General features: G+C 42.1%; 1 protein-coding gene across 2 annotated transcripts in view; it reads right to left on the reverse strand.

Moving 5' to 3' along the window:
• The window catches only part of STK3 (serine/threonine kinase 3), a 252,731-nt gene that overhangs the window by 194,945 nt on the left and 45,171 nt on the right, over positions 1 to 12,615 (reverse strand). For both annotated transcript variants that reach the window (XR_013217065.1, XM_077270873.1), the window contains exons 5-6: positions 4,366 to 4,530; positions 4,119 to 4,286 (exon numbers count right to left, since the gene is read on the reverse strand). Coding sequence is in view for 1 of the 2 variants with exons in the window: in XM_077270873.1 (XP_077126988.1) it covers positions 4,119 to 4,286; positions 4,366 to 4,530 (333 nt within the window). In the remaining variant the exon portion in view is untranslated. The remainder of the gene's footprint in view (positions 1 to 4,118; positions 4,287 to 4,365; positions 4,531 to 12,615) is intronic.

A 12,615-nucleotide genomic window follows, 5' to 3' on the forward strand; every position in this document is an offset into this window, starting at 1 on the left:
TCGGGATTTTATTTTTGATATTCTATCTCTCAATGTTAAAATTAGCCTACCCTTAAAATTATAGACTGTTCAAGTCTTTATCAGTGGGCAAACTTACAAAATCAGCAAGAGATCATACACTTTATTTCCCCCACTGTATATACAGAACTTCAAAACTCGATTTCACACTGCTGGAGCAGTGCTTTGGGGTCACAAGGGGATCAACTGGCTTATATTTTAAGGGGATGCACAGTCATAAATAAATTGGGGGGAGATTAAAGTTTAACAGGATCCATTCAAAATTAGGCAAAATGGAGAACACAAACATGTCAGCTCTAGATAAAAAATTGTTCTCGTTTTACAACAGTTTTGATATTAATGACATCACCGCTTCAAATTAGCGAGCATTTTACACGTCCTCAAGCCTCATCCCCAATCAAGACTATGAAAAGATTTCCGCTCTTGCCTAAGTCTTGACGTTACTGTCTCTTTAATACTCTCTACTTAGCTTGCTATCCACCAGGAGGACGAGGCCTATTATAAGCGGTAGTTTAATTGGAGAGGTACAACTCCACCCTCGGCTTATCTGATTATCAGCATTAAAAAGGGATTTTGCCTTTTCCATTTTTTGTCATTAAATCTTAAAAACTCATGTTTCGGAAATTAGCCGCTTACCTTTATGTACCCGGTGCAGCTAAATGAAATTAAGAGGTTTGAGTGATTCCAGCTGCGTACGGGTGATTACATTAAGCTAGAAAATATTACACTGGAAATCAGGCTAGGGCAATCAAATAATTAATCTGTAATCAATACAGGCCGCTCGCTGCACAGATTTTCTATTTCATACGGTTGCATTAAATTTCACTGATTGCAGAGAATGAGTGATTTTCCCCTTCCTCCAAAAATGCCTATTTCTGTTCTGCTTTATTTTTATCCTCGGCTTATTATTTCCTGCCTCTTGGATGAGAGCATTCCCAAAACTGATCTCCACTAAACTTCTTGGCCTTCTGAACCCGTAACATCACAGTGGGAGAAAAAAAAAACTAAACGGCAATGGTCATATTTGGATCTTTAATGGCTCGAAGACACAGAGAGGAATCATGCCGTAGTTATAGTAGAAAGGCCACTTACAAACATAAAGACAACCCTTAGTCTACGTTCACATTTGCGGTCGGCGCCGCAGCGTCGCCGCATGCGTCATGCGCCCCTATATTTAACATGGGGGAGCATGGACATGCGTCGCACTTGCGTTTTGCGCCGCATGCGTCACTGCGGCGCACGCGTCCGGGCGCAGAGGACGCAGCAAGTTGCATATTTGCTGCGTACAAAATCAATCAAAAAAAGGACGCATGCGGCGCAAAACGCAGCGTTGTGCATGCGTTTTGCTGCGTTTTTGTTTGCGTTGTGCGTTGCGGCGCCGACGCTGCGGCGCACAACGCAAATGTGAACGTAGCCTTACTACATACATGCAAAACAGTACAAGATGAAACAGAGTTGTGGTCTCTAGTCTGGAGCTTCACAATATTAAGGTAGCTGTAGAAATAGGATATTTCTTCAGCAGAAAGCACAGATTTTGCAATCTTACATCAGGAAAGGGGGAGCAAAAAGGTTTCCAAGCCCAGTAATGATGATGCCAACCCATTTGCCCTATCGAAAGGCCCTCTGTGCTTGGGATCCCACAAGTCACCAGATTGGAGAAACACTAACAAGGTGCATCTGTTGCTCTGGAGGACAGGCCCATCGGTCCATGTTAGGGTTCTCACAGCAGCGATAATGTACGGCCAACCTTAGCTTCTTTAGGCTTTAATCTAAAAGCGCATTGTCTAAGATCGATAAACTATTTTTATACTTAAAGAAGTTGTCCACTGCTTGGACAACCAATTCTCATAACCCATGCTTGGCCCTGATAAAAAATAAAGCCTATACTAACCTCCCGTGCTGCAGCCGTTCCCGTGGTGTCAGCACTGGCGGTATCGGGCCTCTCGTGTGGTCTTGTGACCAATAAGCGTCGGCATCACTGACTCCCGCCTCCTGTCGAATTGAGCAGGAAGAAGTCAGATAACTTGCAGCCTGAAGTACTTCTTCATGTTCGATCTGTCAAAAGGCAGAGACAGTGACGCCAGCGCTGATTGGGCGCCATGGTCACGTCACAACAACCGCACGAGAACACCAAGGAGGGCGCCGGCATGGGATGAGAGTATAGGCTTTATTATTTTATGGGGGCAAAACATTTTGATCAAGATGGGGTTCTCCTAGTCTAGTAGTTGACAGCCTCTTTAAGACAACCCGGTGATCAGCTCAAGCTGCACACCTCCATATATTTTTGCAACACGCAATATACTGTATAAAATGGGCTGGTGTACCAACGTGAGAACCGCTATTGTAAAAGCTCTCCTGACACTCCTATGTCCTAATAGGTTGGACGCCATTTATCTGGGGTCAAAACCTCTAAGGTGTTTGTAGGGTCAGAAAACAGACTCAATTAAGCGCTGGGTATTTACACCAAAAACCAGAGTTGGTGTAACGGGGCTCAGGACGGTAGCCGTGGGCGAGGCAGTCTATTTCCGTGCCCCAGCCTGCTACAGAAAAAGGAGGACCGTTTCCAGTGCGTGTGCAGTCGTGTTTCCATTGCAGTCACCTCCCAGTTGAGCCCTGCTATGTTTTGCACAGCATCGGTCTTTTTTCCCACAATAAGAAAACCACACAAACACGAAAAAACAAAGTTCTTTTCACGAACAATCAAACTGATATATAGAAAATAAGAGGATATGAGCTTGCCATGGCCTTCTGTACAATACGGAGGCACATTCCCCTTAGTTATTGACTGCGTCACAGTTGATGAAATACAGATTACAGTAGACTTGCAGGATAAGTGGAGGACCTCCATTATTTTCCTTCTTGAGAACCAAGTAAGGATCCGCCCCTGGCTATCACCTTAGAGAATGTGCCCCCAGCCTTGCTGACTGTCTCTCTGACTGCAGCTTCCAAGGTCTGGTCCACACTAGAGGTTCCCGATAGTCCCTCAGGGGACATGGCAATGAGTTATTTGCTATGGATCCCACAACTTGCTTGACTGAATTGGTATTCTGCCACAGGTGGGATTCTCTTGCTCTGGTTCCTTCCTTCCTCCTAATCTCGTCAAACACACATCCAGTGATGATCATCTTTTTCTGAATGTGTCCTTACTTCTTCCCTTGCCAACACTTAACCAACTTCTTTCGTATTCTTGTCCTTCAAACTACCCAGAGAGTCCCCCAATCCTATTCCCCAATATGGGCCAAACCTACGATAACCCTGTCTTCCCTACTAAAAGGAACTGCAGCCACAGAAGGATAACTGTTAAATACAATAAAGTGAAATACATGTAAAAATACATTTCCACACATTTAACAAACATGAGATGTCAGAGGAGTGGAATGCCATCCTTACTACCCTCACACTGGCAAGAAAAAGTCCGGATGAAAAAAAACATTGAAAGAATTCACCTGCTGTAGATATGAAAATGCTTTGATGTTCATATCCGTAATGAAAAAGTAAGCAATATGTGCAAAAGAATTCAGAAAGCTTCTTCACTTTGCTGGTACTCTAAACTGCAGTGTTTTTTTTACTCTTTAATCCTTTTTTCTGCTCCGCAGCCACTATTACATCATATATCCAGCTCAACATGAATAATTTGGTGAAAGGTCCTATTTCAAAGCAAAGGCCTTTATGTCAGAATAGCTTTGTACACAGAGCAAAGTACGGCTGCATAAGGATGTCATATCTGTATGAAGTCTCTATTAAGAGAAAATATCTAGTCTAACATTAAAGGTCATCACCGACAGTCGCCCTCAACAATCAGGAGAGCGATGCTCTGGAGTTCATGGGACAGAATGGAGGAGGCCAGCTGACGCGCTCCTATCTCAGCCAGTCCCATAGACCATACATAGACCAGAAACGTGCATGCTTGAGAATCGCTACATTCACAATGGAACTCCAAAGCCCCATTCCCAGGACCGGTGAGGGTCCCGCAAGTTATTTTTCCTAGGGTAGGTAATAAGATGTTATGGTGGGCCTTCCCTTTAATATTCTCAGTCATAGAACCTATTCACGACAACCCGACAATTGTAGGGTTTTTATAGGACTCAGAACTCGCTTACCCGCATTGGATGAATATCCGCATAAGGCGGCTTTCCTTCTGCCATTTCTATTGAAGTAATTCCCAGGGACCAAATATCCGCTACACAGTTGTACCCAATTTCTTGTATCACTTCAGGAGCCATCCAGAACGGGGTCCCAATGACTGTATTGCGTTTTGCCATTGTATCCTATTTAAAAAAAATAATAATTTTATGGTTAACTATGCAAAAAGGTACAAGACACATCCATCTCCTCCAATGCACTTACAGTCAACTGTCCTGCAACTCCAAAATCTGCCAGTTTAGCGTGCCCTTCCGTGTTCAGGAGGATATTCCCGGCCTTTATATCTCTGTGGATCTTCCTCATAAAGTGTAAATATTCAAGTCCTTTGAGCGTGGATTTAAGTATCGTAGCAATTTCATCCTCCGTTAACTGAAAGACAAACCAGATGTGTATTTTTCATTAAAAAAAAGCAATAATACTCTCAGGGCAACACAGAATCAACATTGTATCTAATTTCTGACATGTATTTATAGTTATTTTTAAAGTGTAACCATCGTTTAATTATTTAATAAATCAATTGTACACATAAAAGGAATAAACTTTGTTATATATGGTAGCTTATCTGAGAAATCTGCTTCTTTCTCCTCCTGAACTGATTATTCACTCTTAATTCAGAGATAAAATCTGAATTCCGTGAAGACAGATTTTCCTATTACTGAGATAGAAGACCCTAAGAAATACCGTAAAAATTAGCATAAAATAAAAACGCTGCATCTCCGAAACCATAAGACGGATTTAAAAAGAAAAAACCTGTAAACCTAACGGAGAGTAGTGGATATAAAGTTATATGTAGATTCTTGGTAAAAAAAAAAACCAACCTGCCATGCGGCAAAGTTTTATTTTTTTCCAATGACTTCCCATGACTTCACATGTTGCATTTTTGCTGCTTATTTAATACAGATTATAAACTGCATTTTACAGTACCAACAAAAGCTGTGAGACTTCAGAAATCCCCTTCACACGCATTGTTTATTTTTTTCCTGAATGATTTGGAAAAATTCTGCGTTTTTGCACACTGCAGCGTTTATCAACATGCACGATAAACAACAAAAAGCAAAAAAAATTGCAGCAAAACCTGCTTTTAGTAAGCATTTTCTTTAATGCCAAGAGAGCAGATTTTGCCAGTGGGCAGTCAACTAAAATATACGGTAAGTATGCCAGATATTTTGCAAGTTTGCATGCAACTTTTCTATCATATTGGAAATTCTGCAGTCGCTCCCCAGTACCAGTAGCTACAAGATTTGTTGAGGAGACCTTGTCTGAAGTGAAACCAGCTTACAACTAGGTGTTTAGGCAAGAAAACAAGCCAGAAGAGACTTGTTCGATACACTTCTGCAAAGGAAATCTCACATTCTTGTACCATACAATGGGAACAAAAACTCTGCCACGCTCCTAATTTCCGCATGTTTTCCATCTTGTTTGGCTCAGAACAAAGGAAAAATGTAGAATAAAGTGAACACACATGTGAAGAAAGCAGAAATGAGTGGGCTTTTGTTATCCCAAATTAGCCCCATTGAGACTACAAATAATGTGAATTGTGACAATTTTTCTACCCCAATATATAAAATAGAAATATGGGAGACAAAAAAGAATGGTAAGTGCAGAAAAATGCAAAACCGCACTGCAGTGAGCCGCATTCACAGTTATAATATGGCTCCACAGAGCTTTTACTCAATTGCATCAGGTGATGTAGAGAGGTACAAACAACAGACAAGAAATTGTGGCATGCTCCTATATATAACTTTCCTCCCCGCATCCATACATCTATAACTTTCCTCCCCACATCCATACATCTATAACTTTCCTCCCCACATCCATACATCTATAACTTTCCTCCCCGCATCCATACGTCCATAACTTTCCTCCCCGCATCCATACGTCTATAAATTTCCTCACCACAACAATACATCTATAACTTTCCTCCCCGCATCCATACATCTATAACTTTCCTCCCCACATCCATACGTCTATAAATTTCCTCACCACAACAATACATCTATAACTTTCCTCCCCGCATCCATACATCTATAACTTTCCTCCCCACATCCATACGTCTATAACTTTCCTCCCCACATCCATACATACAGGTCCTTCTCAAAAAATTAGCATATAGTGTTAAATTTCATTATTTACCATAATGTAATGATTACAATTAAACTTTCATATATTATAGATTCATTATCCACCAACTGAAATTTGTCAGGTCTTTTATTGTTTTAATACTGATGATTTTGGCATACAACTCCTGATAACCCAAAAAACCTGTCTCAATAAATTAGCATATCAAGAAAAGGTTCTCTAAATGACCTATTACCCTAATCTTCTGAATCAACTAATTAACTCTAAACACATGCAAAAGATACCTGAGGCTTTTAAAAACTCCCTGCCTGGTTCATTACTCAAAACCCCCATCATGGGTAAGACTAGCGACCTGACAGATGTCAAGAAGGCCATCATTGACACCCTCAAGCAAGAGGGTAAGACCCAGAAAGAAATTTCTCAACAAATAGGCTGTTCCCAGAGTGCTGTATCAAGGCACCTCAATGGTAAGTCTGTTGGAAGGAAACAATGTGGCAGAAAACGCTGTACAACGAGAAGAGGTGACCGGACCCTGAGGAAGATTGCTGAGGAAGCAGTGGACTGAGTCTGGTGTGGAAACATCCAGAGCCACCGTGCACAGGCGTGTGCAGGAAATGGGCTACAGGTGCCGCATTCCCCAGGTAAAGCCACTTTTGAACCATAAACAGCGGCAGAAGCGCCTGACCTGGGCTACAGAGAAGCAGCACTGGACTGTTGCTAAGTGGTCCCAAGTACTTTTTTCTGATGAAAGCAAATTTTGCATGTCATTCGGAAATCAAGGTGCCAGAGTCTGGAGGAAGACTGGGGAGAAGGAAATGCCAAAATGCCTGAAGTCCAGTGTCAAGTACCCACAGTCAGTGATGGTGTGGGGTGCCATGTCAGCTGCTGGTGTTGGTCCACTGTGTTTCATCAAGGGCAGGGTCAATGCAGCTAGCTATCAGGAGATTTTGGAGCACTTCATGCTTCCATCGGCTGAAATGCTTTATGGAGATGAAGATTTCATTTTTCAGCACGACCTGGCACCTGCTCACAGTGCCAAAACCACTGGTAAATGGTTTACTGACCATGGTATTACTGTGCTCAATTGGCCTGCCAACTCTCCTGACCTGAACCCCATAGAGAATCTATGGGATATTGTGAAGAGAAAGTTGAGAGACGCAAGACCCAACACTCTGGATGAGCTTAAGGCCGCTATTGAAGCATCCTGGGCCTCCATAACATCTCAGCAGTGTCACAGGCTGATTGCCTCCATGCCACGCCGCATTGAAGCAGTCATTTCTGCCAAAGGATTCCCGACCAAGTATTGAGTGCATAACTGAACATTATTATTTGATGGTTTTTTTGTTTGGTATTAAAAAACACTTTTATTTGATTGGTCGGGTGAAATATGCTAATTTATTGAGACAGGTTTTTTGGGTTATCAGGAGTTGTATGCCAAAATCATCAGTATTAAAACAATAAAAGACCTGACAAATTTCAGTTGGTGGATAATGAATCTATAATATATGAAAGTTTAATTGTAATCATTACATTATGGTAAATAATGAAATTTAACACTATATGCTAATTTTTTGAGAAGGACCTGTATATAACTTTCCTCACCACAATACATCTATAACTTTCCTCCCCACATCCATATGTCTATAACTTTCCTCCCCACATCCATACATATATAACTTTCCTCCCCACAACCATCTATATATATAATTGTCTAAGGGTTTGTCTGTCTGTCTGTCCTGGAAATCCCGCGTCTGATTGGTCGAGGCCGCCAGGCCTCCACCAATCAGCGACGGGCACAGTATCGACGTAGATGTCATAATGGTTGCCATGGCGACGATGATGTCATAAAGGTTGCCTCGACCAATCAGCGACGGGCACAGTCTGCCGCGAATTCTGGAATCATCATTGTCCATATACTACGGGGATATGCATATTCTAGAATACCCGATGCGTTAGAATCGGGCCACAATCTAGTACATCTATAACTTTCCTCCTCACATCCATATGTCTATAACTTTCCTCCCCACAACCATACGTCTATAACTTTCCTCCCCACATCCATACGTCCATAACTTTCCTCCCCACAACCATACGTCCATAACTTTCCTCCCCACATCCATACGTCTATAACTTTCCTCCCCACAACCATACGTCCATAACTTTCCTCCCCACATCCATACGTCTATAACTTTACTCCCCACAACCATACGTCTATAACTTTCCTCCCTACAACCATACAACTAACTTTCCTACCCACATCCACATTCAATGTATCCCACTGTTTCTGAGACTGTTTTTTTGTGACATATTGTACTTCATGTTAGTTGTAACATTTCTTCGATATGACTTGAGTTTATTTAAAAAAAAAAAAATAGCAAAAAATTTGAAAATTGAGCAATTTTCAAACTTTTAATTTTTGTGCCTTTAAATTAGAGAGTTATGTCACGCAAAATAGTTAATAAATAATATTTCCTACATGTCTACTTTACATCAGCACAATTTTGGAAACAATTTTTTTTTGTTAGGACGTTATAATGGTTAAAAGTTTAAAAGTTGCCCAGCGAATCCGCACTTGTCCAACAAAATTTACAAAACCATTTTTTTTTTTTTAGGGACCACATCACATTTGAAGTGAGTTTGGGGGGAGTCAAGATACCGCGTGTCTTCTGCGCTCATTGGGCGGATAGCGCTCACCACCCTATAACCTACACCTGCGGTGGATACCGCGTGGCTCCTGTCTTTTTGGGCGGATAGTGTCACTTGCGACACATCATTCCCCTCTGCAGATTCCTTCCACTGCCCATGGCCCATACATCTTCAGGCCTCTTTATTGATGCAACCTACTTCTACCATTTGGGGTTCCTCAAAACATACTGGTTCATTAGCACACTGATGAAGGTCCAGTAACGACCGAAACGTTTGTGATTACCGTATGTTAAATAAACCCCCTTTTTGCATCACAACACTTCTGGAGTGTGCCAGTCACTTGTACCTTACACATTACGGCTTGGGAACCTATGACAGTGTACCTCCTCTCTTTGGCTGTGCTGAACATTTTCTATATAACTAATATGACAGAAAACACCCAAAAGTGACACCATTCTAAAAACTGCACCCTTCAATGTGCTCAAAACCACATTCAATAAATTATTAACCCTTCAGCTGCTTCAGAACTAAAGCAATGTGGAAAGAAAAAATGAACATTTTACTTCCTTCACCAAAAATTTACTTTAGACCCAACCTTTTTTATTTTGACAAGGGTACCAGGAGAAAATGGACAACAAAATTTGTTTTGCAATTTCTCCAGAGTATGTGGATACCCGGTATATAGGGGAAAGCCACTGTTTGGGCACATGGCAGGGCTCAGAACGGAGGGAGCACCGTTTAACTTTTTGAATGCAAAATTGTCTGGAATCAATGGCGGGCGCCATGTCGCGTTTGGAGACCCCCTAATGTACCTAAACAGTGGAAACCCCCCAATTCTAATTCCAACCATAACACTACCCTACCCCTGACCCTAATCCCAACCCTAACCCCAACACCAAAATTCTAACCCCCCAACACCGCAACCCCAATGCCCCCAAAACCGCAACCGTAACCCCCAACACCACAACCGCACCCCCCACACCACAATCGTAACTCTAGCCCTAGCTCCAATCCTAGCCCCAATCCTAACCCTAGCCCCAACCCCAACCCTAATGGGAAAAAAAAACATTATTATTTTATTATTTTTACATAACTAAGAGGGTTATAAAGGTGGGTTTGATGTACAATTCTTTTTATTTTGATCAAAAAGAACCAATAGGAAAAATCTATTGTTGCTGGATGCCGGCAGGCAGATCTCGGCGGGCGCACTACGCATGCGCCCGCCATTTTCTTCTGGGAAAATGACGTGGAGGGCCAGGAAACGGAGCCAGAGGGTCCGGAAAAGGCAAAGGTACGGGAGGGGGAGGGGTCTCGGGGGACCCCATTTCTCTCTCCTCTGGTATGCTAGATCATATCAAAGGAGAGAGAAATTAATGGGAAAACTGACTTTTTTTGCGATCACAAGACTGGGGACAGTAAAAACCGACCCGAATCATGTTTTCTGGGGTCTCAGCTACCCCCGGTAGCCGAGACCCCAGAGATTCTACGATGCTGGGGGGCGCATACCCTTATTTCTCAATGCTGTTAAAAAGCGGAGCGGAGCTGAGAAAAAAGCCCTCTTAACTAGAAGGCGTATATGCGGTCATTAAGGGGTTAAAAAAAAAACCCACACCAAGGCAGAAAAATCACAAAAAATTAAAAAACAAACTATCAACATTATTCTTACTCTGTATCATATTTCTATTGCAATTAAAATTGAGACATATGCAAACAAAAATTTCTCTGCGTATCACAGGTGCTCAGCCATGTCCATTGTCCTCCACAGCCAAGCTGTATGACAACTTGCTGCAGAAAAATTCATGGCAGAGGGGCGAGGCTCTATGTGTAGGGGGATTAACTCTAGGACTCACATCAGAATTTCTACCAGGCTGACCGTTCTAGGTCATGCAGAAAATGCATGCTGCAGACCAAATCACAGCTTGGCAGCATCTGGGACTCTTCAACGCGCTGCTGATCTGCTATTGGCAACGACTGAGAGGAAGAGGTAGAAACGCAAGCCTGAGAAAAGCCTGAAAAACACACACCTTGTTGAACTGCAAGCAGAGATTTCACATAGAGCACTCCAAATCTCTGCAATGGAGTGAGACAGAGCAAAACAGAAAAGAGAGACAGAATCAGGGGAGCTGATTAATTTTTACAAGGTATATAAAGGGAACATGAGCAATCGTTATTTTTTTTATTTATTTATTTATTTTTTTTAATATAGCGCTAACATATTCAGCAGCGCTTTACAGTTTGCACACATTATCACAGCTGTCCCCGATGGGGCTCACAATCTAAATTCTGTATCAGTATGTTTTTGGAATGTGGGAGGAAACCGGAGAACCCGGAAGAAACCCACGCAAACACAGGGAGAACATACAAACTCCTCGCAGATGTTGTCCTTGGTGGGATTTCAACCCAGGACCCCAGCGCTGCAAGGCTGCAGTGCTAACCACTGAGCCACCGTGCTGTCCTGCAATTCACAGGAGCATGTATCAGACACAGGATGCATGATTTCAGCCATGTATGTTTGACTCTATGGAGTTTCAAAGAAAAATATACTTTAAAGAGCCACCGGGGACCAAGCAGTGCTACAGACTGGTCAGACAGGTGGGTCCCCAACTGCTTCTCCCCACCTGCTACCCTTGAGCGTCAGGTGTCTCTTGTGGGCACGTATACGCACAGACCTATCAATCGCAAGAGAAAAGCTGCCGGAGACCCGTTTGTCTGACCAGTCTTCCGCGCAGCTGGGTCCAGCGGGTTTAACCCCTTTACCCCCAAGGGTGGTTTGCACGTTAATGACCGGGCCAATTTTTATATTTCTGACCACTGTCCCTTTATGAGGTTATAACTCTGGAACGCTTCAACGGATCCCGGTGATTCTGACACTGTTTTCTCCTGACATATTGTACTTCATGATAGTGGTAAAATTTCTTTGATATTACCTGCGTTTATTTGTGGAAAAAAAAAACGGAAATTTGGTGAAAATTTTGCAATTTTCCACCTTTGAATTTTTAAGCAATTAAATCACAGAGATGTGTCACACAAAATACTTAATAAGTAACATTTCCCACATGTCTACTTTACATCAGCACAATTTTGGAACCAATTTTTTTTTGTTAGGGAGTTATAAGGGTTAAAAGTTGACCAGCAATTTCTCATTTTTACAACACCATTTTTTTTTTTTAGGGACCACATCTCATTTGAAGTCATTTTGAGGGATCTATATGATAGAAAATAACCAAGTGTTACACCATTCTAAAAACTGCACCCCTCAAGGTGCTCAAAACCACATTCAAGAAGTTTATTAACCCTTCAGGTATTTCACAGGAATTTTTGGAATGTTTAAATAAAAATGAACATTTAACTTTTTTTTCACAAAAAATTTACTTCAGCTCCAATTTGTTTTATTTCACCAAGGGTAACAGGAGAAAATGGACCCCAACAGTTGTTGTACAATTTGCCCTGAGTACGCCGATACCCCATATGTGGGGGTGAACCACTGTTTGGGCACATGGCAGAGCTCGGAAGCGAAGGAGCGCCGTTTGACTTTTCAATGCAAAATTGACTGGAATTGAGATGGGACACCATGTCATGTTTGGAGAGCCCCTGATGTGCCTAAACATTGAAACCCCCACAAGTGACACTATTTTGGAAAGTAGACCCCCCAAGAAACTTATCTAGATGTGTTGTGAGAACTTTGAACCCCCAAGTGTTTCACTACAGTTTATAACGCAGAGCCGTGAA

Source organism: Ranitomeya variabilis, chromosome 6, assembly GCF_051348905.1.
Source record: "Ranitomeya variabilis isolate aRanVar5 chromosome 6, aRanVar5.hap1, whole genome shotgun sequence".
In the NCBI taxonomy this organism is placed as follows: domain Eukaryota; kingdom Metazoa; phylum Chordata; class Amphibia; order Anura; family Dendrobatidae; genus Ranitomeya; species Ranitomeya variabilis.